General features: G+C 34.1%; 2 protein-coding genes across 2 annotated transcripts; both read left to right on the forward strand.

The window, feature by feature from the left end:
- The first annotated feature begins 1,171 nt into the window (after positions 1–1,171).
- Positions 1,172–14,216, forward strand: LOC132311512 (dihydropyrimidinase). Its single transcript, XM_059809431.1, has 13 exons — positions 1,172–1,372; positions 1,818–1,982; positions 2,939–2,990; positions 3,714–3,983; positions 4,129–4,340; positions 10,251–10,371; positions 11,380–11,467; positions 11,574–11,652; positions 12,041–12,128; positions 12,255–12,295; positions 12,400–12,452; positions 12,648–12,804; positions 13,813–14,216. Exons 1-13 carry the CDS (start codon positions 1,250–1,252, stop codon positions 14,002–14,004), a joined length of 1,641 nt encoding a protein of 546 aa, XP_059665414.1. The 5' UTR covers positions 1,172–1,249; the 3' UTR covers positions 14,005–14,216.
- A 6,371-nt stretch (positions 14,217–20,587) lies between these two features.
- On the forward strand, positions 20,588–21,220 carry LOC132311513 (splicing factor 3B subunit 6-like protein). The gene has a single exon (XM_059809432.1). It carries the CDS (start codon positions 20,711–20,713, stop codon positions 21,086–21,088), a length of 378 nt encoding a protein of 125 aa, XP_059665415.1. The 5' UTR covers positions 20,588–20,710; the 3' UTR covers positions 21,089–21,220.
- Positions 21,221–27,402: the final 6,182 nt, after the last annotated feature.

A 27,402-nucleotide genomic window follows, 5' to 3' on the forward strand; every position in this document is an offset into this window, starting at 1 on the left:
GATAAAATATTTACTTATCCAAAAAAAAAAAAAAAAAGTTAAGATAAAATATGATTTTATTAATTTGGGTAGGATGAAAGTGAAAAAAAAAATAATTCTACTTACCAAATTACTTTTATATCAGTTAGAATTTAAAAAATAAATATTATTCAATAGATGATAAAAAAAATATATATTTATAATAAAATAAGGCAAACTAATTTTTAAAGGTTGGATTACACATAATTAGAGAGCAGAGGCTCAACTAAATATTAATATTTTTTTCTTTTATTTTTGAACCATCGAATTAGATACGTGGATTATACTAAAAAAGATGCACCTATCCTATTTTATTGAAAGATAAAAAAAATTTATTGCTTCATAAAAATAGTTGTTGAAAACTCACAAAATCACAAAAAGAGAGAATTACTCATCAACAAATACAAACAAGTTAGTTGGATAAGATAGGAAAGTCAAATAAAAGGGACTTCTTTCACGAGAAAATATCATTTTCGCGTGTTTTGTGCGTGAAAATTTTTGAGGACAAATAAACCGATGCGGAAACTAGATTTTTTTTTTTTTTTTTTCTTTTTTCCTTCTATCCAATCTCCAAAAAAGTTTAAAAATTTTCTCTTTCCTTTCTTTTCTAGTTGATTCCACCTAACTAAACGAAGCCTCTAGTATAGTTGTAAGTAGAAATATATAGTTGATCTCATAATCATCTTCTATGTGGATTATTTTCTCGTTTTTTTTTTTTTTTACCTTTCTTTTTATTCTTTTATTTTATTTTTTTTTGTTTTTAATTAATTAATTTATTTCAGAATCCATCCATCTCTTATGAATGGATTATAGTGTCTATATATATATATATTTTTGACCTTTTTCAATATCCATTCACATAACCGTAGTTATTATATATATATACACATACATGCACACACACATTTTTATATAGACAGATTAAAAAGGGAGAGAAGAAGAAAAATTAAATAATTTAAAAAGGATATGTTTGTCTAAAAAAATATTATTTGTAGAGTCTCATTAAAATAGAAACTAAGTAATTAATGGGGATAATTTATTTAAAGGAGCACGTGAGCTCACGTGCCTATACAGACTGATGTGCAAATGAGCTCTTCCCCAAAAGACGTACGTAAGGAATGACAAAAGCAGGATAGAGATCGTCCAGGATTTGAAATACGCACACGCAACACCCAATAGGCGCTCAAAGATAACACCACACATTGACACACACACAGTAGTGTGGATCAAAATGCCATTCGCAGGGAAGCTCTGTCTCAGATCCATGGATTCGAGTCTCAGAACTCTGATCATACATTTCGCATCTCTTCTGGTTCTTCTTTCAATCTTTTGGCCAGTATCAGAATCCAATCAGGTACTCAGAATGATCCGAATTCAAAGTCAACGTTTCATTTTTAGAGTGTTCTTCTATTCTTTTCCCTCGGATTGATTGCCGAGAAAACACAGGAAAACGAAAGAAAATTGTGTATATATTAAATAACACAGTTCACAATTTCTTGTATAGAGTTGTGCTAGCAGATGACTTTCCCGACAACCAAACAAAAGAATTTAGGATAGTATTGAAGAGTTTGGATGTGTTTACCTTTTTTTAATGCCAAAAAGGAAATTGAGAAAGGAGAAGTGTTGAATATCATGTTGTTATGGTTTCCAAAAAGGTAAAGAATGTTAACTCCATTGTGTTATAGCGTAGCATTGACTTAGTTGATTGGAGGGTCCTTTTTTTTTTTTTTTTTTTTTTTCTGCAATTAAACGGAGGAATTGGTTCTGTAATGAAGATTTTTGATTCATTTTGTTGACAGTTTTGTGAAGCTAAAACTGGATATGGTGATTCTGAGTGTGGAGTTCCGTTATCTCCTTCGAAGATCTTGATAAAGGGAGGAACTGTTGTGAATGCTCATCATCAAGAGGTAGCTGATGTCTATGTAGAGGATGGGGTAATTGTTGCTGTGAAGCCTAATATCAAGGTATATTATTTATTCATTGCCTGATAGGTTCCGGTTATTGGAATTGATTTTAAAATGAGTGATAAAATTCCCCAAAAGGAGCTAATTAGCTCACAACTTTTGCTTGATTGGTGAAAGGAAACACTATTAGCATTTTGTATAACCCAAATGTCAACTGTAAATAATAATTATTGTTCCAAGTTATATTACAGGAGTTTTGTGATATTGTCCCACGAATTTGATGTGCTGTGCAAATTTTACCATTCCAAAACACTGTAATACGCTTTCTTGTACAGAATGGCTGATGGGGATAAGTTTTGGTTTTGATATACTTCCAAATTTGTGGTGATTTTGAATGATTTTACTTCTATAAAAGGGCTGGTAGTCCAGTTTATATTTAAGGAGACAGATAATCAGAAGAAAACAATGCCCAATATGTTTTTCTCCAAGTTACTACTAGAAGAATTAGTTTTGAGAAAAGTCAAAAATTCAGCTTTTCATAATTATTACCATGATTGCAGTCAGGAACATGGCTCATAAATAAACATACAAATACATAAATCCCTCAAGTTATTTTGGTTAGACACTCTAAAATGTTCACTGACATTTGCACTTCATAGTATAATTCAATGCAATTATAGCCTGAATTTTCAGTAGGGGGATGAAGATTTCTGCAAAATCATAGAATTTGCAACCTATAAGTTCTGCAGTTCAAGCTGACATGAAATTTTCATTTTTTTCTTACTCTTATGTTTTCCTTTCACCATACTGGAAGAATATGGTTAATATTTCATTATGGTTGATCTGTAATGAGTTGCATCTTGCACTATCTAGGCCCACCTTATAGGCATCCATGCCTTTTATTTTCTTTGATATTATCTGGCTCCTTCACTTACTTTTATCAGGTTGTTTGTGTGATGCTTCTTTCTTTTCTTTACTGTTTGATGGGCATCTGATTTTTACACTGCCACATGCAGGTTGGTGATGATACTATTGTGCTCGATGCCACTGGAAAGTTTGTCATGCCAGGTGAAAGATTTTTACTTGGGACGTCTATTAGTTCAGTACTGGTGCTTTAATTAAACGTCTAATGTATTGAAAGACTGTAAAGGCAGGTGAAGACCTGAGATTATTTGGAATTATAACATGCAAATAATCTCTAAGTATTAATTGTTTTCTTTCATGCTAATCTATATATTATATGAGAACAGTTGATCAGTCATTTTGTCAACTAACAAACTTTCAGGAAGGACACATTTAAGACTGGAATTTTTAAAAATATATAGTATATACTGGGTATGTTTCCAAGGATGACCATAACTTAACAGCTAGTTGGGGAGACTAGATTATCATTATTTTTATTATTATTATTATAAGCTCTTCCATTCCTTGATGTGCATCAACATAATGCAAAGAATCTGCAGAATATATCAGCTCTAGTTCAAACCTGAATTATTTATCATTCTACTATTAGTTACAACTCTAAGCATCAGTAGAAAATATCAGCTCTAGTGCAAAGATCTTCCATTCACTGAGCTGCTCTACAATGTTTTATCTATTTCTAATACCTTGAAGTAATTACACAGATCTGATCTTGATATGTTGTACTGTTTTTTTTTTTTTTTTTTTGTTTTTTTTGTTTTTTTTTTTGAAAAGAGATATGTTGTACTGATATAAATAACATGCATAAGAAATTACATAGACCAGATCCTGATATGTTGTATTTTACATTTTTACTTGTGATGATAAAAGGAGGAATTGATCCTCACACCCACCTAGCTATGGAGTTCATGGGTACTCAGACAATTGATGACTTCTTCAGTGGTCAGGCTGCTGCATTAGCAGGCGGAACAACAATGCATATTGATTTTGTTATACCTGTAAATGGGAGTTTATCTGCCGGTTATGAAGCCTATACAAAAAAGGCTAGGAAGGCTTGCATGGATTACGGTTTCCATATGGCAGTCACAAAATGGGATGAAAGTGTTTCACAAGAGATGGAAATCATGGTTAAGGAAAAAGGTTTATTTATTTCATTCTCAAGTTGTAGCGTATGAATTTGGTTTTGTGATCTGATATTAATTTGTTAACCATTGCTGAATAGATTCCTCTGGATTTTTCTTTAGATCTGGATAAAATTCTAATAAAGTAATGTCTGTCAACCTAGGTATCAACTCTTTTAAGTTTTTCATGGCCTACAAGGGAGCCCTTATGATCAATGATGAGCTTCTATTGGAGGGGTTAAAAAAGTGCAAGTCTATTGGTGCCTTGGCTATGGTCCATGCTGAAAATGGAGATGCTGTATTTGAAGGGCAGAAAAGAATGATTGAACTAGGTATTACTGGTCCAGAGGGACATGCTCTTTCAAGGCCCCCAGTGGTAACTCTTTAATTACACTCTCTTTTGGTTTAGTTAACTGCTCCATATGAACATTAATATCTTACTGATTTCCTCAAATGACCACTAATCAACGTGTTGATTTCTAGTGGTTTATGCTCCTTTTCCCCTCATCTCTGATTAATCATGGAACATATTAGAAAGTAAAATGTCAAGATGGACTAACTGAAAACAATACATCTTTGTGGAGTGGAGCTAAATTGGTCTTTGTCACCGATCATTCATTGTCTATGTGAGCTAGACTTCAAAGTTGTTAGCAAGCATGGGTAATGCCTTCATAATTATGTCTTAGAGGGAAGTTTTGTAGAGAATGAACTAAGAAGGTTTGAACTGTATAAAAGTTATGTGCTTTTGTGATCTTAAGGTCCCTTTTAAAGAAAACAATAGAAAACTTCTAGGTTATAAACTTCAACTCTTAGAAAAGGTGTAACTACAGTGTTTCAAGGAAAAATTATCTGGCTGATGTGTCTAGGGATTAGTCTTTTATTATGTAGACAATTTGAATCACTATATACCTGTCTTAGACCCAAGTTAATTAAGTGTTCAATGAAATTATAATTTTCTTAAATGGTACAATTGATCAAAGCTTAGTATAACTTTGAATAGATTCCTGTTAATCTCCAAAGCTTACCATGAGAGTCTTAGGTTCACCCATTAGAATCTCATCAAGAAAAAGTATGTTTTTTTTTTTTATGCGTTATGCAAGAACACATCCAACTACAGAAGGACGAAAGCTTCCTAAATAACAACCACTAGGATCCAACTTCAGGAAATTAACAAAACAATTTCAAATTATATGTCATCTTATACACAATATGTAAGAAGGAAAAGCTTTTCTATCTTTACAATAAGATTTAAATGGCTGCCTCCAGTATACTAGACACTGAAACCTTGTGGCAACCGATGATTAATATTTGCTCAACCAGGTATTTCAAATTTTTTTTTTTTTTTTTTAAAATATTAGTTTATTTTTTAGGGCACGGTGGTTGGATTGTTCAAGTGGGTCTATATCATTGAAGTATGCTAAAGTTTGATGCTTGCTTCTTAATTTAGTTCAACTTATTTTGCATCATTCAAGTTTGAAAGCTTGATTCAAAAGAGTAAAGAAGGCTGAGATTCTGAGACTTGAATGAAGCAGCAATTGGTTTGGGCTTTAGAAACTGCTTGTTTTTCAGTGGCTGAAAAATTTGAATTATGAATGATCACATTTTGCAATACCATCAAAATTTTAATGAAAACAGTATATCGAGGATGATAAAGGAGGAATGGTTAATTCTATTTATGGAAATCTTATTGAACAGTTATTTCATTAAAAAAAAAAAAAAAATTATATATATATATATTTGTATATGTATGTATAAAACAATCTTAAGTTAAATTCTTCAAATTTTTGCTAAATACTGCACTTAAATGTCCTTTCTCTAGTATTTATATCATTACAAATGACACCATACAACTTTCTCTAGTTAGCTTTTGTAATGGTAGAAGGCTTGCGTCTTGGGAGTGTCAGAAGAGAACATTGCAGTCAGAGTTGGATTGTCACCTAACGTACAAGGTTCTTGCAAATAAGAATGACAACTTGGAGTGCAGTGATACTTATGAGATGAAATGAAAGCAATGGGACTAAATATTGGAGGTGATTTTGTTCCAAACAGAAGAGATGCTAACTTAATGTATATTTTCACATTATAAAATATCGTCACTGATTGCTATATATCACCATTTTCTGGTGTATATTGTTAACAACTAACTGTTCTAAAATCGTGGTTGTTGAAGATGATGTAACTTAAGTATTTATATAGTCCACTCACTCTCACATGTGACCAAGCTCTCCACTGCGAGTGGGATAAACGCATGTATGCATTTTAATAATTATTAGCTGCTTGATGAGATTAAATCCCAAGAATTGGCTGCTCTAATACCATGTTAACAAATCATTTAAAGCTTAAATTCAGTAGTAGACGGTTGTTAACAATGTATCCAAACATGCAAGTGCTAAGCTTGCCACCTCACTGATAATTATATTATGCATGTACTTGTTTGGCCTAATTATGTTAAGGAACACATTGCTATAAATAGGGTTGTTTTTTATATATTCTTAAGGTGTTAGAGAGGGTGCTCAAGTATCTATATACTTTATATGCCCGCATGCGTAGCCAAATGCTCTACCATTTGTGGCCTTGAAGAACACATGATGCATTATAGGGCGAGGCAATGAGATCCAAGCTTAGGTTTTTTCCGCTCTCATACTATATAATAACCAACTCTTGCAAAAGTTTAAGCTACCAATTAACGCTTTACTATGGCAAACAAGTTACTGATTAAAATCTCAACATTTTGCTGATAACTTGGTAATGCACCAATGTGTTTGATCTAACATGGTGTGGAGTTTGGCTAAAAGTGAATGGGCATGTTGAGTATGTAATACTTAAGTTTCGCACTCTTTGATAGCTGAAGTATATATCTTTTCCAACATGCTCCCTTTCTTGTGACTAAACTCCCTACCTTAAGTGGGCAAAAAATGTGAATGCGTCATATAATTATCAGTAAGATGGTGAGGTTCAGGTCTAGGACTTGTTTTCCCTGATACCATGTTAGTAATCGGAATCAACTTTTCTAAAGCATTAAAGCTACCATAGGCAGTTGTTGATAACTTGATATGGTATTGAGTAGGCAAATCTTGCATAAAGGTGGCATGCCTTCAATCACAAGTGCAATATGCTTCTAGATACTTTCACCACAAGTTGTGATCCCAAACATGAAGCTTGTGTTCCATAATCAAATATTCTTTCAAAAGGAAGCTCTAGTCATGAGTGTCACCAAGTGGACTTTGGCAAAGGATAGATCCATATATTCCATTTTGAGCTGCTTCTTCATGTGACTAGATGCAAACATGACTGGAAAATAATATCACAATTAAGACAAGAAACTTGGAGCCTAGGCTTTGGGATTAAACACTGTCGACTTTTTGGCTGTTCATCTAGCTTATTTCACAAATTGGCTTTTGTTTTAAACTCTGTACTCTTTATAAAACTAAGTGGTAGCAGAGATATAATAGCCACGAATTATGGAATGACTTATCATATTAGCAGAGATTTGATAGCCTCAAATCATGAAAGTTTGACTTTATTTATGCTTTATGTCTAGCCATAGAATATGCTATGATTTAATTTAATTTCCTTTCTTGTTATATGAGCATGTGCTCTTTTTATCTATAAATACTAGAGTTGTAAATGAGTGGTTTAATCTCATTCAAACCTTTTACATATTTCTATTCTCTTTCTTCTATATTGTATTTCTTCTCTAACTCAGCTTTAAACTTCAAGAGTGAGGTCCTTGAGAATGGCGCCAAGGTAGTAGTTTTGGCACCAATGTACTCAGTGTACATGCTTGCCTTAAGTAATTGAGCAATCTCGCCCCTCACATGTGGCCAGACTCCCCACCACGACTTTGCTAAACACTTGGATGCTTTAGATTACTATTAATGAAGTGGGGAGATATGAGCCCATGACTTTCTTGCTCTAATACCTCATTAATAACCATCATTATCATCCTTGCCTTATTTCATATGAATGGGTTGGTCACATGAATTCGATTTTTCCATTCTTTTCTACTGCATGCCATTTCTCATATTATATTTAATTTAAAATGATTTCTAATAACTTCATCCGATGTTAGTTTTAGTCTCCTTCCTACCTTCTATGCCAACTAATGTTTCTCTTCTTACTAGTGCATCTATAATTCTCCGTTGTCTATGTCCTTACCACCTAAATCTACTTTCTCTTATTTTTTCACGAATAGGCACCACTCCTAATTTATCCCTCACACTTTGATTAGTAACCCTATCAGCTATCACATCTAGTCTCTCCTATGGTCCTACTATCTATCTTAACATTTTCATTTCAGCTACATGAGTGCATATGTGTTTCTTTCTTAAAGTCCAAATTCTGTTATGCAATACCTTGTTAATAACTTTTTACTTTAAAAAAATTTAAGATGTATTAACACTAGAGAATTCTCAACTGGGATGCCGTGGGGGATTTTCAAGATGTTGGATAAGTGGTTGCAGTTCAGGCTCGTTTAGGTGGTCCCATCTTGAGAATGCCAGGAGGGATGGATTTGTGTAGACTTTACTACAGAACAAGGGATTGATAATTTTGTTGTAATGACACGTGGCAAAAGTAGTGCCTCAACAAACCTCATGATAGGCTTTTTTTGACCCAAGCTTCCAAACCTAGTGATATAAACCATGCAGCTTGGCAGTTCCAATCATGTTGTGAATCTTGTGATTCAATCTGCACTCCTGGCCAGCCGTCCTCCACATAATCGTGGGTCCTATATAAAGGTCAGGTATTCCACAATGATGTTCGAGCATATATATCCAAGTGCATTACCAATTATATATATATGTCAAAGAAGGTTGGAGACCAACCTTCTTTGACATGATTTGACAGTGTGGCTGCTTTGATACTCAAATCTTTGCTGTCAAACTTGTCAGTCCAAGATTTTACTGTGCAATGACCTCGTCTTGAGCATATTCTCCAATTAAGCCATGGGCTGATTGGCTGATATTAGATTTTCTTGCTATCAATACACGCTCATGGGCTGATTCACTACCAATCCTCTAAGTGCTACTCTCTTCTAGGTCACCCCAATTCTAAACCACTTCCAGCCCATATAGATTCCAATTCCCGTGTGTTTCATCTCCTTCGCTCAAGTACCTTTACTGTAAACAAGCTGCACAGAGCATAGAACTTATATATATATATATATATATTTATAAATATATATAAGTTCTATGCTGCACAGAGCATAGAACTTATATATATTTTTATACTTATCAAATACATAATGCCATTTTAGTATGGGAGATTTCCAATATAGACTTTAGAGGGCGATCCTTGGTGCAATAGTAAGGTTGCTCTGTTGTGACCTGGAGGTCACGGGTTCAAAACAAGGAAACAACATCTTTGTATGCGGAGATAAGGCTGTGTACATCTGACCCTCCCCAGACCTCTCAATTTTGGGAGCCTCATGCACTGGTTTGCCTATTTTCAATTTAAAACTTTGGACTGGGCTTTGGTTCTTTCTTGCACGAAAAATGGAGTATGTCTGCAAATAAAGATATATCTAGATCTCATGCACTCTTGTGTGAAAGGAGATGGAGTGATAGTGTGGTACCTTCTTCCAACTTAAGGACTTTCTACATGGACTCCAAATATACAAAACTTTAAGCTTTTGTGTGATAGATTCAGCCATTTGTATCTTTTGTTAGAATCATTATGTGATCCTAGTCAATTCACTCGAACTATCATTGCTATCTTTTGTTAGATTTCCATTTTGTTTCATTTTCATTTGACTTTCCAACATGAGTTGAACATTTTCCGTAATCCTTGGCTTCCTTAGCTTCATATGAAAGAGATGCATCTGAATATAACTTCTGCACTATTCTCTTCAGTACCATTTTCTTAGTGGAAGTTGCATGTCAAAAGAAAGTTTCACCTTTTGATTTTTACCACCCTTTTCTTTGTTGTTTTTCCTTACACAAGCTGCATTTGTCCCCTTTAACATTTGACCTTTTGAATTTTTTTTCTAATTTCTAGGAAGGATCTCCAAACAGTTTCAACAAAAATGATTATCAAAGCAGAGTACAACTTGTAGGCCTTAGTGTTCACTGACATTTAATTATATATGGACAACTAAGAATATTTTAGTAACCAACATTTGCTCTTCTTACCGAACCTTTCTATTTTTGGATCAAATTGATGATTGCGCCTTTGAGCAGGTTCATTTCTTTCTATTTTGTGCTTCAACTCTCTGAAAATTTCTTTTCTATTAATGTTTTTTGAAATTATGCCTGTTATGTAATTGGGCTTATTGATGTTCATGCAGCTGGAAGGTGAGGCAACCGCCCGAGCTATTCGTTTGGCTGGTTTTGTGAACACACCGCTGTATGTTGTTCATGTCATGAGCATTGATGCAATGGAAGAAATTGCTAAAGCTCGAAAATCAGGTTCTCATCTCTTTAAATTTTAGAAATGGTAATTGTTGTAGCAAATTTGTATGATAACAACATTGATGCTCCAAAATGGAGTTTTTATTCATTTATTTTTTGTGCTGTTGTTGTTGCAATATATTTTTCAACTAACCAAGAAAGTCTAATACCAAATACTTTGGCTACATGTATCATTCCAATACCCTGGGTCCAGTTGGGTTGGTCTCAGAACCAGAAAAAGCTGATGGCAACCTCAATTCCCCAAACCCATGAAGATGACCAAAATAGAAAAAAAATAAAAAAATAAAAAACCCCAAACCCATGAACTGATGAATGTCAATCCGAACCCACTTGGTTTCCAATGTTCATCTTATCTACTTATAACTCAATCAAATTGAAAGCCCCTTAAAAATAATATAATATAAATTTAGGAGAATTTTTTTTTTTTTTAAATAAAGAGAACTGGGGTTGTGTTGCCAACAATTGTGGTGATCTTCATGAGAGAGGGAGAGAGATGGCTAGGTCTACCGCTGGGCAGAGGCATAGAGACTGCAAAATTTTGAGAGTTTTTTTGGTTTGGCAGGGAGGGGGATGTGGGGGTGGAGTTTGAAGACCCAAAACTTAGTGGGTGCAACTTTATATATTGGGATTTTTAGTAAATATTTTGTAGGGGCATTATTATAATTTTACTGTACATCATGGTAGCTTTGTAATATTCATTGTCATGAAAACAATGCTCACCATTGTGCTAGAGTGGTATTACATTTCCGCATTATGCTTATATTTAATTAACTACTAGGTAAGCTTGACATTTTTTGTTTCTTTAATTATAGTTTATGCATTTATTTTTGGTTGGGGTGGGGGAGAATACTTCAACTTGTGTCTCCTTTTTCTTTAGATCATAGAAAGAAAACTATTAGGGATATCATGTGGTTTCATGATTTAGGATAGGAACAAACACTTGGTTCTTTTTAATTAGTTATTTATTTATTTTTATTTTTTATCTTTTTCATTCTTCAACTGCAGGGCAGAGGGTTATTGGGGAGCCAGTAGTTTCAGGGCTAGTCCTTGATGATTCCGGGCTTTGGGATCCTGACTTCATCACTGCAGCAAAGCAATAACCTGCTCTCTATCTATTTCTATTTTTTTCTTCTTTCTTTTTCTTAATTCCCCGTCATTTTTAATGCTATGTGAGACAGTATGGTCCTTTTATGTTTCAGATTTGTCATGAGTCCCCCTATTAGGGCATCAGGACATGGGAAGGCCCTTCAGGGTGCACTCTCAGCAGGAGTCCTACAGGTTTGTTCTTTTCATTAGAATAGATGATAAAAATTATGCTATTCCTGAATAAACCACAATTCTGAACATGTTAAGTGGGGCTTAAGTGACACATCAGGGAATTATCTCATTTCTTGGACTCTAGGATTTGTAATGTTTTAATATTAGCTTCAGTGAGGCTGGCAATTTAAGTTAAATGTTTTTCTTACAACATGATATCGATTTCCATAAACAGATTCTCTCCTCTGAATGCAGTTGCTGAATATTTTTTTGCTGGTTAAAAGCTACAGAAATATCTCTTTCTAGTTCAGGATTTTGACTCTTAGTTAACCTTTGAAATTGTAATTCACTACTTTTATTTCCCAATGCTCAATTGTTTACTTACATGGATGCATGATATTTTATACAGCTAGTAGGAACCGATCACTGTACCTTTAATTCCACACAGAAAGCTTTTGGAATTGACGATTTTCGGAAAATACCAAATGGTGTCAATGGTAATCCAGATTTTATTGGTTCAGTATATTTGAATCAGTTGTTTTGACCTGATTCAGTAATTGAAGTTCACTTGAGCTATTCCACTTTCTAATTCTTCTACATCTGGATATTCTGATTATGTATAGGCATTGAGGAGAGGATGCATCTGGTTTGGGATACAATGGTGGTAAGCTTCCATGAAAATGTAGCTTGGCCATTGGAAACTAAATAGTTTTGATTGAAATTATATTCTGAAATAGCTTGTTTGTATTATCTTATCCATTCTTTCAGGAATCGGGTCAAATATCTGTTACTGATTATGTCCGTTTGACAAGCACTGAGAGGTATGCTTTTGCCTTTGAAAATGTTGATGATTTCTAAATGATATGCTTTTGCTTTGAAAAGATTGATAATGTATGACCTCTCTCTCGAATAGCTTACCCAGAAAACCAAATATAATATATAAGATAATGTTTTTTGACAGTTCACTCCTGGTACCAGAGTAATGAAAATGATTGTGAAGTTGACATTTTATGCAGTGCCAGGGTCTTCAATATATATCCAAGGAAAGGAGCAATACTTGTTGGATCAGATGCCGACATAATCATACTCAACCCAAATTCAAGCTTCGATATAAGTGTCAGCTCACACCACTCTAGATCTGACACAAATGTCTTTGAGGGAAGGAAAGGGAAGGTAAGGTCTGCAATCACTATATGGTCCATATGTTGACAGCCAATAAGTAAATTATATGGTTTTGGAAAGAAAAGAAAGAAAGCGTAGCATTTCAATTTATTGCTTTTATTCTTGAAAAGACATAAGTTCATGGAGTTTTGCAAACAAGAGAAAACCATTTGAGCACTTGTGTCGGCTCGATGATTGCCCTGAGTTAGCGCTAAATCACGAGTTGATATATGAGTAAACCATTCAAGCTGCCACTTATTATCCTGTTGTTGATTGTTCTTTAGGGCTCCGTTTGTTTCAACGTAAAATATTTTTTTTGGAAATTTCTTTTTTATTTTTTTCAGTTAAAATATTCTTTTCTTTTTACTTTGTCGGTATTTGGCAAAGGTCTACGTTGAGGTTGAGGTCGAATCCATCTGGCACGGCATGTAAAATAACTTGCCGAAAATTGATGGATAAGTTATTTTTGCTAAATTTTAATATTTTTTTTTCTTTGTAAATATTTTATAAATACCAAACACCAAAAAATAAAAAAAATATTTTTTGAAAAATATTTTACGTCCAAACAAATGGAGTCTAGATATTTTCCCCGTCAACATTGTCGTGTTATAGTTGAATAAATTTAGGGATTTCATTGATACAACTTTTTCATTTTGGATAAATTTAGAGATTTCATTGATACGACTTTTTCATTTTGGTTTATCCAAAAGATCAGTGGAACTGTTCCTTGAGTTGCACAAATATGATATTTGCTTGGGCAACACCGTTTTATCATTAGAACTGTCACAGTTTTCCATGAAACACTGTAACTACATATATTGTGATTCCGAAATTCTTGTGATACTTGATGATACTATACAGAACTTAAGTGTAAGTTTTTTTTTCTCTCTTTTTTTTTTACCTTTCCTATTTAAATTCCTTAGATGCCTGTCCCTGTTTTCCCTAAAGAACATTCTTCTAGTTTGAAATCTCTAGATCTGCTTTATGCTAACTTTCGAAAAAAAATATCTATTTTCTCAGGGAAAGGTTGAAGTAACAATTGCTGGAGGAAGGATTGTTTGGAAAAATGGTGAACTCAAGGTTGCTCCCGGTTCTGGAAAGTACATAGAAATGCCACCTTTCAGTTATCTTTTCAATGGAATTGATAAAGCGGATGCAAATTACCTCTCGTCCCTCCAAGCTCCAGTAAAACGATCCAGTGCCACAACTTGAGTTGCAGGTTTTATTAATTATACTAACATTTTATTTTTCTTTGCACTTTCTGTTATTACATAGAATAAATAAAGACGATGATCGTGTTTTATATAGTTTCTAGCTTGAATAAGCAAAAGGAAATCTAGATTTCTGTGGATGTATCCAACCGTGTAAAGTTGTATAGAATTATGTAATTCCAGGGTAATAAAACTTTTATATTGCTGATATAACTTTGAAGTTTGAGCACAAAAAATAAATGCAAGACACATTCGGAATTTTTTTTAGTGTAGAACAATATTATACATAGCTCGACGTTTGCAGACCTTTCGATTAGGTCTCTAATGACAAATTAACTTGTCTCACTTAAATATACCATCAAAGAAAACAAGATCCAGTCTAATATCCATTCAAATGAATAGTAATTCGAAGAACGGACTTATTTCGAGTATCAAGGCTTAATACAACAATTTAGGTAGGTCAGAATCTTCTTTTTCTTCTGCACAAGAAATAATTTTCGAAGATTAGAAAGAAGCATGCACTCTAGTTATAATCTGCTGGTTTGTCTGTCCAAAAATGCATACTCGGACATGTTATGATCCACGTGCGTTGATAAGGGGATTTGGATCAAAACATGTCTCGAGTATGAGTTGAGACAATGAATTTTTTTATTTTTTATTTTTTAGATGAATATTGAATGTATATTATTGATTGAAAAATGCATTATATACAATGACTGATGATGATATGTAGAGAAATTAGCAGAATATGGATTCTTACCATCACAGAATCATCCTCCTGCTGGTGTTGCTTGGCAAGAAACTCATGTTCATTTCCAATGCTGTGGCGGTTGCGTCTGTTGGCACGAGCTCGTGAAAACACCACGGAGTAATCGGTTTTCGCTCCCGCGGCCTTGTGATCCCACCCTCCAAATTGAGGTACGGACATCATGCCATTTTTCTGGAAATGTGGATTATAAGTGGTTAGTAAATATTCATCTTAAATGCTATTAAATCTGGTAACATGCTATGATCATCAGATGCATTGTGTTCTGTATGTGTTATGAGAAAATTTTGAATTTCATATGAATAAATAGCTTCATGCTATGTTTGGCTGCACTGAATCCGCGCATTGAATTTGGAATTGGAGAAAATTTAGCACAAAATTTGAACTAAACTTTCTCCAATTCTAAATTTACGGCACTGTTTGGATGCCCTTAACATAAGTGAAATACTCAAGCTTGCATTGGTCAATATCCCCTTAGTCAACGCACATTGACCAATAGGATTGAGTATTTTTTTAGCAATAATGTTAATTAAAAAAATTCAGAATTAGTCACTGATCAAAATCAGTAAATTGTAATGATGATCTCAAATAAGAAACCTGCAAACAACAAACAATTTATTAGGTTAAAGCTGCCGCTATGCACATGAATGTTAAAATGATAATGTATTTAATAGAATGTCACCCTAATTTAATACGGAGAAAAAAGTTTTAAGGGTAAAATGCCAAAAAAAAAAAAAAAAAAAACTCTGCAATATAAAAAACGTGCAATAAATACTTTCGCTATTTAGCATGTGCAAAAAATTAAAATTGGAAAGCTCAATTAAACAATGAATTTAGTGAAAAAAATAATCTGTGTAACTGTGACAAAAAATCCAAGATCAATAATAACTTGCAATTGCTTCCATATGATCTACTTTTACAAAATAAAATAAACACGAGGAAACTAAAAAGAAACTTAGCAATAAAATAAAATAAGTGATGAGCATAAGAGAGTGAAATAGTTTTGCGAGATACTAAATTTCATCGACAAGAAAACTATTTGAATGCAATATCACAAACGGTACTGCACCATTTTTATTTTTTTTTAAAATTGACGTCTTCTTGTATATATTTATCTCGTATCAAAATACTCATAGAATTGGCAATAATGAAAAATAGAACTGTGTCAAGTAAATAAATTTTGCTTACCACCTAAGATTTGTAGACCCTGTTTCATAATCCTACTTGTGTTTTACTGTTTTGTCCGTAAAATATTTGCTCTCATTTTAGACATTGGAAGGGCGAAAAAAAATATATATATAAATAAATAAATTACTTAAGAAATCTGCAATTCCTATTAAATTCATTGAGAAAACAATATAAGCATATAGAAAATAACTAGAACATTTATATATATGAGAAAAGAAATAGATATAAAATATTGTATTTCACTATTGAATTTGCCTAGACTTACCTCCTTCCGGTATTCCTTGGTGGATTGAGAGAGGAGAGAAGAGGGGGTAGGTGAAATAGTTTGAATTGTGTGGACTGTGATTATGATTTCCCTCTCATTTTATACCACAATTATTTCAGGAGATTCTAACATTACTTCGCCAAATGGAAGGTGGCTATGACATATTTTCTGTTACAAATTCTTGGTAAAAACGAGAGAGAAAAAGAGATGGTAAGAAAAAAAATGTGTGCCCAAATTCGACGGTATTGAGTGAAAGGCGTTGCTCAACGAATAAAAGTTATTTTAGAATAATCAACTAATTGTGTTTGAAAAAAAAAAAAAAAAAAGGAGAGAAATTTCAAATTTAGTTTCACGACCGAATTTTGAAGTGTAGTTTGCTATATGGTTTGGGATCCTTGGTCTATATTTTAAGTGGATCAGTATAATGATATATAATATAAGCACACATTTGTTAATTGGGTGAAATATATATATATATATATATATATATATATATATAAGTTATTTTAGAATAATCAACTAATTGTGTTTGAAAAAAAAAAAAAAAAAAAAGGAGAGAAATTTCAAATTTAGTTTCACGACCGAATTTTGAAGTGTAGTTTGCTATATGGTTTGGGATCCTTGGTCTATATTTTAAGTGGATCAGTATAATGATATATAATATAAGCACACATTTGTTAATTGGGTGAAATATATATATATATATATATATATATATATATATATATATATATATATGTTAATTGGTATAATTGATACGAAACATGCATGTAAAATATTTTTTTATGTAACACTTTTTCATGCTGAATTTTTTTTTTTTTTTTTTTATTCTTCGGTGTTTGGCAAAGATTTTGAAAATATTTTTCAAAAAATATTTTTGGTGTCTAGCTTCTAAAATTATTTTTTAAATTAAAATTTTAATTCTTATTTGAGTGATTGATTATTCAATTTTTCTCTTTCTATCAATTATTCAATTTTTATACCAATAATAATAATTATTTGACAAGAAATATAAAAAAATAATCAATTGATTTTTGAAAAAATGATAAGGAAATCAAAACATGTCTCTCTATCATCGAATGCAACAAGTGAATCTTGTTTCTTTTTCTTTTTTTTCTCCACTTTACGTATCAGTTTTTAAGGTTTTAGAAAGTAATACTACCAATTAATCACTAAGCCAGTAATGATGAAAAAATATATATAATAATAAAAACAAATTGAAGAAACCAAAAATAGGAAATTGTATGATTGTTGTTAAAGAAGATATTGGCCTCGTGCCTCTCGCCCCACAATAGGTGTTGGGCTTATGGCCCTTCTCTTAACAGATGTTTTGTTTCTGGTCACTATAGCACATGTAAAAGAGTTCCCCTTTTTTTCTCTCTAAAAACTCGCTTTATTAAATGACTCATTTCTTTACCTCTATGAACTATTTTTTGTCCACTATGTCACTCTTTTTTGTTTTTTTTTTTTTTTTTTTTTCATAAATGGTGTTGTATTAAAAAAGAAAAAATAAGTCACAGGCGCACAGAGGGCATACCTTCAGAGAGCTTAAAACAAATACCAAATGGTAAAGAACAGGCCCCATTTCCAATACAGCCCCCAAAGAGGGAAAAAGAAAAATTACAAGAGGGCATCATTAAGAGTAGCATTCTGAACATCCAAAACTTCCAAGAGAGTATGTCTAGCCACTATTTGTGGGGCAGAACCAGCAGCATCATAGAGTGTAACATTCCTCCCTCTCCAAATTACCCACAAAACATCAACAAAGCGGCTCCTTAAAGATTTGGAATCATGTTAGAGCTGATTACACCAGTTAAACAGATCCCATATTGTTGTGACAACAACAAACTAAAGCAAATCCCAATTAAGAACATCCCCCAGCCAACTCCAAACAGCCTTAGCAAATGAACATGAAACAAAAACATGGTCCTCTGACATATTGAACACCTAGGAGCCAGCTGGATCTTCCTTCTCTGAAGATTTACCATAGAAGGCAATATGTCCATCAAAACAAACACAGCTGTGGTTGACCATCTTGGCCTTGCTCTGCCCCAACACAAATGAAACCATGGTACAATTGGATTTCTTCAAACCAGAAGGACAAAGAGGAAGGCCAAGGTACTTAATTGGAAGAACATTTTCAATGCACTGCAACACTTGAAGAATAATACTTTTCCTTCTCACAGCTCTGGAGAACAACGCTCTACGCTTCTGATAACTAACTTGAAGCCCATTATGTTGTTCAAACCGATTGAAAATTGTAGCTACAGTATTGGCATTTTGAATAGAAGCTTTGCAGGCCACCATGAGATCATCTGCAAAAAAATATGTGAGACAAGGGAGAATGTAATGTATAAACAGTATGCAATAGAGTGAGATCCTTCCTCTGCACTGCCTCATTGAGAAGCTTTGAAAAATATTCAGTCATCAAGGTGAAAAGAAGTGGAGACAGAGGGCATTCTTGCCTCAACCCTCCACCATGTTGTATAAAACCAGTTGGAGTTCCATTAATTAACAAGGAGTACCTTGTTGACTGCAGGATAGTAGAAATCCAAGCTATCCATATACCACTAAATCCATACTCCTTTAAATCATATGCCTTTTTAATATCTACCTTCATGGCCATGGAAGGATGTCTAATGCTGTTGAAATCTCTAATCATTTCATTTTACATAATGAGAGCATCATGAATTCTCTTCCTTTGACAAAAGCACATTGTTCACTACCCATCAGTTTGTGAACCACTCCAGCCACTGTGTAACTCTTCCATGTACTTGATTGAAGTTTTCGATGCCATATGTTTTTGTTGAGAAGATCGAGAGTAAAATTGATAGGCTCGAAAAATGACTTTCGGAAGATTAATTGGTAAGTTATTTTGGTTAAATTTTGGGATTTTATTTTCCTTCGTAAAAGATTTTCTTTGGATTTGGGACTACCAAACACCGGAAGAAAATATAGAAAATATTTACGCTCAAACAATCCGAGCCTAAATGTCAAATTAATTTTATTGTTTTTGGCAAACTTGGATAAATAAATTTTAAAAAGGAGCAAAGTAGCTACTCCAGCACCTTCCAATAAATTTTTTTTAAAAAAAAAAAGAAAAGAAAAGAATTTACTCGAAGTATTGGATTCAAAGATTGGTATAGAACTCAAATGGTCCACTTGCAGTGTCATATCTCACATGCACGGATAATTATCTGGAAAATCCCTTAGCTTAAAAAAATTTGAACTTCTGAATTTCAAGACATGAGTTTAGAGTCTTTGTTGGTAAACTATTCCCTTCAGGTTTTCTTTTCTTTTTATTAATGTTTAAAAAAAAAAAAAAAACATATTTCCCAATATGATAATCAGGTTAAATAATTTGTTTTCTTAACTCATCTCTTTCGTAATGGAACTTGTATTTCTAAAGGAGTAATTGATACGGACAATAATGGTAGATTGAATTAATATATTATTCACATTGTCAATGGTCAATCACTCCACAAAAATAAAAATGAAAAAGAAAATTAAAGAATTTGAACTGTACGTTCTTGATTTCAAAATTTAATAATATGATCTAAAACGACTCACTAGCATTTTTCACACCAATTAAAATTACTTGTCTTCCATTAAATTTTTTTTAAAAAATAAAAAGTTGGATTTAGGTTATGTTTGTTTTGACGTTTTGTCATGTCAAATATTTTTGTATTTTTACTTTTTTGAGATTTTGGCAATGGTTTACGTTGGGGTTGAGGTTGAGATTGAGTACATGGGTGGGACATCCAAAATAACTTGTCCAAAATTAATGGATAAATTATTTTTGTTAAATTTGAATTTTTTTTCTTTGTAAATATTTTACGGCAACCAAACACCAAAAAATATATTTTACACCTAAATAAACAGAGCCAAAATAGTTTAAAAAAAAAAAAAAAAAAAGGCTCAAACTCGATGAAAACTCATAATTTTTGAGCCAAAATAAAATATTAAAAACAAAAATATTTTTCATTAATACCATAAAAAAAAAAAAAATTTGGTAATTTAAACACCAAAAAAATATATATATTTTTTGAAAAATATTTTACATCCAAACAAACGAAGTCAAAATAGTAAAAAAAAAAAGCTCAAACTCTATGAAAACTCATAATTTTTGAGCCAAAATAAAATTTTAAAAACAAAAAGATTTTTCATTAATACCATAGTTTTTTTTTTTTTGGTAATTTAAACTTGTTGAATTAGTCAAAAAATAATAATAGTAATAATAATAAAAATGAAAATGAAATAAAAATATAAAAAAACTACTCAAAATACTACTCAACTTAGGAGTGGTTTAAACCCGCCCCCTGCGGACTTGATGATCAGAGAAATGACAATTTTACCCTCCACCGTAAAACAAATATCTTCCCTCTATCTCTCATCAGACGAAACTCAAAACCCCAAACCCTAACCTTCATTCATCGGAAAAAAATCCCCAAATCCCCAAATTTTCTCTCTTTTTCCTTCCATCCAAACATGGCGACGATCAGCCTGAGAAAGGCTAACACACGGCTCCCACCGGAAGTGAACCGCGTTCTGTACGTTCGAAACCTCCCCTTCAACATATCCAGCGAAGAGATGTACGATATCTTCGGCAAGTACGGCGCGATTCGGCAGATTCGCATCGGCACCAACAAGGACACCAGAGGGACGGCGTTCGTGGTCTACGAGGACATCTACGACGCCAAGACCGCCGTCGACCACCTCTCCGGCTTCAACGTCGCCAACCGCTACCTCATTGTGCTCTACTACCAGCAGGCCAAGATGAGCAAGAAGTTCGATCAGAAGAAGAAGGAAGAGGAGATCACCAAGTTGCAAGAGAAGTACGGTGTGTCCACCAAAGATAAGTCATAGAACATTTGAAGCCATCGAATTTGCAATTTGGGTCTTTTCTCTTTTCTGTGAAGTTTGTGTTTTTTGAGAATTGATAAATGCAGACAACGATTTATTGGGTTATCTATGAAATGGGTACAGTTGGTATACGAATTTATGTGTGTGAATTTGTAGTTTCAGGCTTTCAGCTTCTGTGTGTGATAATATATATATATATGCACATTATTACTAGCTTTACTGTTTGTACATGTCTATTTTGTGGGTATGCGTCTCTAATTATTTAGTAGAATTATTTATGGCTAACTTGGTCTTCTAATTAGGATCAAGTAGGCATGCCTGAGAATTGATTAGGCTCTTTCTCACTTTGGTGTGCGTATCCATTCAGATGACGGAGTATCTGATATTCTGATGGGACGGGTATAAATTGTATAATGAAAATAAAATACAAAATATACAAGTTGTGATAGCTAATAGATACTTTGAAGAAGTGGTTACGGAATTATGCTGGGCATCATTAGCCGTGGTTTTTATATCAGAATTGGGTTGAATATTGAAAAAGATATCTTATGGTACCAAATAAGCTGATTTTCTCAAAATTTGTATGTCATTGCACTTCGAATTAATTACTTATTAAAAAAAACAATTGAATTACTTGGTGTTGCTTGGGACGGGTATACATTGTATAATGAAAATAAAATTCAAAATATACAAGTTGTGATAGCTAATAGATACTTTGAAGAAGTGGTTACGGAAGGTTTATGCTGGGCATCATTAGCCCTGGTTTTTAGATCAGAATTGGGTTGAATATTGAAAAAGATATCTTATGGTACCAAATAAGCTGACTTTCTCAAAATAATACATGAAGGCCCAATCCCAAAATAATAGATGTCTTTGGCCTGCTTACCGCTCCGATAAACTCTTATGTAAAGGCCTGATAGATTAGATTTTCCACAAAATTCGGTTTGATTCATGATCAACTTCCAAATATTAGTATATAAACCCCAGGTAGGTGCAGTAATCCCGTGAGAGTCAAGTAAAGATAATTCTGGACCTATCGTATGTGAAACATCACCTGTAGTTATTTTCAAAGTATAGTCAATATTGAATTTAGCGGACAAGAGCCATCAAATTTTGTATGTCATTGCTCTTTAAATATTGTTTGTTTTTGAAGTTGTGTGATTGTGGTGAGGATTTGTATGGTAGTATCAATTGAATTAATTACTTATTAAAAAAAACTATTGAATTACTTGGTGTTGCTTGGGTTTCATAGTTTTTTAGATTTGTTTAATTTTGATGCTGGTAGTTTGTGAACTTAGTATGGATATATTGAATATTGATGGATAGCCCATAGTCAACAATACTCAGGAGTGACAGTTTCTAATGAATCAGTTGATATTGTTTGTGTTTGAGATCTTTGGATTTGACAGTTTATTGGAGAAAAAGATTCCTAGAGTTTGATACAATTTGGTGTGGTGTGATATCTGAAGATTGTGTGGTTGAATATGTTTGATGGATTCAATACTGCTGAGCCTTGACTATCTAGTGTTTCTTAGAGTTTGTGTTACATATAACTAGGGAATTTGGAAGTTTCTACTTTGAAATGGTCTAGCGCTCTAGATTTCATAGATGCAGAGGAGATATAGAGTTTCTATGAATGTACATACAAATTTACGATGAACTAGAAATAATTTGTAGCCTTTTTTAGTCCCAGAAAGGACATCATTCATGTGTGTGCTTTTTGTATTTTTTTTTTTTTTTTTTCATAAATGGGTTTTTGTATAGAAATAAAAATATATATATATACAGAGGCACAGAGGGCATTCCCTCAGATTAATGGAAAAACAATGAAAAATAGGGACAAAACCCCTATCTCAAACATAGCAAAAGAATGACTAAGATGCAACAAAGTCATTTAGCTTAATAGTGTGGATATCTAGAACTTCCAACAGCAGACCCCTAGCTACTGAAATTGGTTCAGTATTTGATCCATACAGCCTTGCATTCCTCTCATGCCAAATACCCCAAATAGCCGCAGCAAACAAGCATTTGAGTGGACCAGTAGTATACAAATTCTTAAACCAATTAACCAATTCTCCTAAAGAAGATATTTCAATAAACTTCAGCATGTCCCAATGAAGCACCTCCCCAAACCAATTCCAAAAAACCTGATTAAATGAACACTCCACAAACAAATGTAAAGTAGAGTCAGCATTTCTTTGACAGAGAGAGCATTGAGCTGCTAACACAACAGCCCTTCTTTGAAGATTCACCATGGAAGGAACTCGGTTAAGCATAACAAAAACAGTAGTAACAGACCATCTAGGTCTAGCTCTACCCCAACACATAGAAGCCCAGTTGACCTCTTCAACTTCAGACCTACAAAGAATCCAAGCTTTTTTAAAGGAAAACCTTCCTCCATCCCATAGCGTTCTATCTGCAGTACTGTATTTGGTGGGCACCAAACTCAGAATTTCTTTAAATTGTTGTAATGCAGGATCCTGAAACAGATTTAAATCCCAGCTGCCATTATTCATAAGACAGTCAGTGTATCATTTCTGGACAGACGTAAATACCTCAATAATCTATGTCCAAATCTCTGTGTAACTGTCATCCCTTCACACCATGGGTCTTTCAGAGTAAAAATCTTCCCATTACCAACACTGAAGCTGATGTTAAGCAACATAATATCTCTGACCTCCACCAAGGCTTTCCAAATAACTGATTTAGTCACTCTTGGAATGACAGTCCAATTGTCAACATTAAGAGTATATTTAAGCTTATACCACGAAACCCACAGCCTATCCTTACTTGTAAGGAAATCCCAAACTAAAACCAGCTTAAAGGCACTCCGAATATCCACCAATTTTCTCAATCCCAGCCCCCCTTCAGCCTTACTTCTAGTAATCATATCCCAGCTAAGTAAATGCATCTTTTTTGCATGTTCAGTACTGCCCCAAACAAAATTCCTACATAACCTTTGCAATTGATTAATCACAGCCATAGGAATGTTGTAAATGCTGAACCAGTAGAGGAAGATAGGAGTGACAGTAGGCCTGATCAATTCAACCTTACCTGCTACTGATAACATCTTTGTACTCCAACACTGTATTCTGCTAGAGACCCTATCTATAAGTCCCTCACAGTGATTTCTCTTAATGCCATACGGACACAATGGCAATCCCAAATATTTGATAGGAAGTTGAGCCTCTGAACATTGTAAAACATTCAACAACTGCTATCTTCTTCTCACTGCTCTAGAAAAAACAACATTACTTTTCTGTTGGCTGACTTGCAGCCCTGTAGATTCCTCAAATTGTTTAAATAAGCCTGATAGCAGTCTAGCATTAGATATAGAAGCCTTACAAGCCAACAACAAATCATCAGCAAAGAAAATATGGCTCAAAGAAGAGTGAATTTTTGCAGCTGTATGTGTTAATTTAAGTTCCCCTCTCTGGACAGCCATATTAATAGTATTAGAAAGGTGTTCAGTAACTAGAGTAAACAACAAAGGTGATAAAGGACCCCCTTGTCTTAACCCCCTACCTGGTTGAATAAAACCATTAGGAGAGCCATTAATCAAAATGGAATATCTAGTAGAATTCAGAATAGCAGACACCCAATTGATCCAAACTTCACTAAAACCATAACCTTTCATAGCCCTCAACAAAAAGCTCCAAGACACTGAATCATAAGCCTTCTTAATGTCCACCTTCAATGCCATAGAAGCATGCCTAGGTCCATTAAAGTCTCGAACCAATTCATGTGCCAGAATAAGATAGTCTGGAATTCTTCTCCCCTTCACAAAAGCACTCTGCTCAGGTCCAACCAAAGATGTCAACACAACAGCCAATCTATTAGCCATAATCTTGGTAATAATTTTATAAATCAAATTACACAAAGCTATAGGCCTAAATTCTCCCAGTTTCTTTGCATTGCCCACCTTAGGAATAAGAGTCAGAAAGCAACTACTCACTCCCTTTGGCATAACACTGGTGTGGAAAAAATGTTGCACTACTTCTATAACCTCCTTGCCTACAATAGGCCAAAACTTCTGATAGAACCTAGCTGGAAACCCATCTGGCCATGGAGATTTGTCAGGATGAAACCCCATAACAACCTCCTTTATCTCCTCCTCACTCACAGTTCTATAAATAGCTGATACCTCTTCAGGCTTCAAAGAAAATCTAGGCTCAACAGCTGACTGAGAGGATTCAGGACTTCTAGAAAACAGTTGCTGATAATACTCCACAAACCAAGATCTAATCATCCCCAAATCAGTTGTAGTCTGTCCGTTATCATTCTCCACAGCTGTAATTGCATTGAAGTTCCTATGTTGCTTCAACTTACTATAGAAGTACCCAGTACATCTATCATTATCTTTCAGCCAAAGAACCCGAGATTTCTGGGCTACAAGAATTTCTTGGTCACTGACAGCAGAGTGATAAGCCATTCTAGCTTCTTGTTCTAGTTGGAAGGTTGAATCACAAGTATCATTCAGTAATTGCAGCTGGAGTTGTTCCAGATGTTCCTTAGTTTTAAGCACTTTCTCACCAACATTGCCAAAACAATTCTTATATCAATCCTTAATGATCAACTTGACATTTCTAAGTTTTTTTCAAGAGAATATGTATTGGATTCCCTGAAACCTCAGTGTCCCAAGCTTTCTGAACCATAGGAGTCATACAATCCTGCATACACCACAGCTTTAAGCATTTTCAAAGGTTTGGGGCCTGCAGCAAATTCGTTGGAGATATGAATAGCAATTCCATAATGGTCAGAGCACGAAGCAGCAGTATACAAAGCTTTAGTACCAGGCAGCTTGTCCAACCAACTCTCATTGAGAAACACTATCAAGTATTACATAAATCCTTCTAGTAGGCTGTTGTCTATTGCACCAAGACCATTCCCCATTAGAAGGATGAAGTTCATTCAAACCTGCTTTGAACAGACAATCAATAAATTCATTAAGAATTCTCTGAGGAACAGTCTTGCCCCCCTTTTTGTCTGCAAAAAACCTAATAGCATTCCAATCTCCCATAGCCATCCAAGGTCCGGAAACTATAGTAGAATACTGTACAAGAGATTCCCATAGTTGTTTTCTATCAGTAGATAAATTTGAAGCATAAACCGGGGTACAGAAGAACTCTTCTCCAGTCTCCAACACTCTCACCTTAATTAAAACACACTGAGTTTTAACATCAAGAACAGTAACAGAGAAAACCAATGGATTCCATCCCATCCAGATTCTACCATGTTCATGAGCATTATAGTTATTCATCCAGTCCCAATTATTTCTGATATTTCTAGAAATTCTATCAAAACTAGCTTTCTTCACCTTTGTTTCCACAAGACAGACAAACTGAGAGGCTTCCTTAGATATCCAGTTTTTAACCCCTTTTTGTCTCTTGGGCTTATTCAAGCCCCTAACATTCTAGAAACCTATCATTTAGAAATCGAGGAAGGGTTAACAACCCCTACTTGACTCCTTGTTACCCTAACAGATTTCTCAACCTCCATTCTATGTCCTTGTTTTGGCTGATTAGGTGTGGACTGTTGAATTTTACTTGCACTCTCAACCAAACCCTCTACAGCCTTATGGGAACTCAAATCAAGGCACATTATGGCCAGGTGCTTCTATAGAACCTTCTTGATCTCTCATATCAGAACCAGCAGCTTCATCACTCCCTTCAGTCAAAGAGAGAGATGGATTTTCATCCAAGGTAAGATCTTCTATTTTGTCTAAACTCAAGTCAAGACACATTGGTTGAAGTTGTAACCACCGTATCACTGGGTGATTCCACCTCTGAAACCACAACAGTATCCAAAATAACAGCTTGTACAATCTCCCCCTCCTTCACATTAGTGTCCACACCCATAAGCTCCTCTACAGCTTCTTCATCTGTCTGTTCTAATAAAGCAAAGGAATTATGAGTATTCACAGTGGGCTTAGGAACCGGCTTCACAGTCAAATCAACAGACACTTGGTGTACCTCAGTACTGGCTACTAGCTTCCCCTTACTTTTAACCACCCAACGATGAACCACCTGTTTCTTAGGTTCATTCAAAACCTTCTTGGGACACCTATCCACAGCATGATCAACTCGCTTATATAAAGTACACACTATAGGTTTCCATTCATACTCAATGCACACAGTGCAATCCTCACCATGTATATCCACCACTAAGATTTCTGGTAACTCCTTCCTAACATCGGCCTCAACCATAACCCTTACAAATTGGCCCTTATCCCGGTGTAAAGAAGGATCATCCATGTATATTGGTTTGGAGAATAAAGAGCAAACTTTAGATAAGGAGGTAGAGTTTCGACAATGAAC

Source organism: Cornus florida, unplaced genomic scaffold, assembly GCF_030987335.1.
Source record: "Cornus florida cultivar Cherokee Brave unplaced genomic scaffold, ASM3098733v1 CherokeeBrave_3.0.0_Hap2_Chr06, whole genome shotgun sequence".
Taxonomy (NCBI): Eukaryota; Viridiplantae; Streptophyta; class Magnoliopsida; order Cornales; family Cornaceae; genus Cornus; species Cornus florida.

What these genes read in the sequence shown, in the direction of transcription:
- LOC132311513 (XM_059809432.1), top strand. Translation starts at nt 20,711, where the DNA reads ATGGCGACGATCAGCCTGAGAAAGGCTAACACACGGCTCCCACCGGAA.
- LOC132311512 (XM_059809431.1), top strand. Translation starts at nt 1,250, where the DNA reads ATGCCATTCGCAGGGAAGCTCTGTCTCAGATCCATGGATTCGAGTCTC. An exon ending in CTCTTTCAAGGCCCCCAGTG is followed by an intron (nt 4,341 to 10,250) that starts GTAACTCTTTAA and finishes ATGTTCATGCAG; the next exon opens with CTGGAAGGTGAGGCAACCGC. An exon ending in TGGTTTGGGATACAATGGTG is followed by an intron (nt 12,296 to 12,399) that starts GTAAGCTTCCAT and finishes CCATTCTTTCAG; the next exon opens with GAATCGGGTCAAATATCTGT.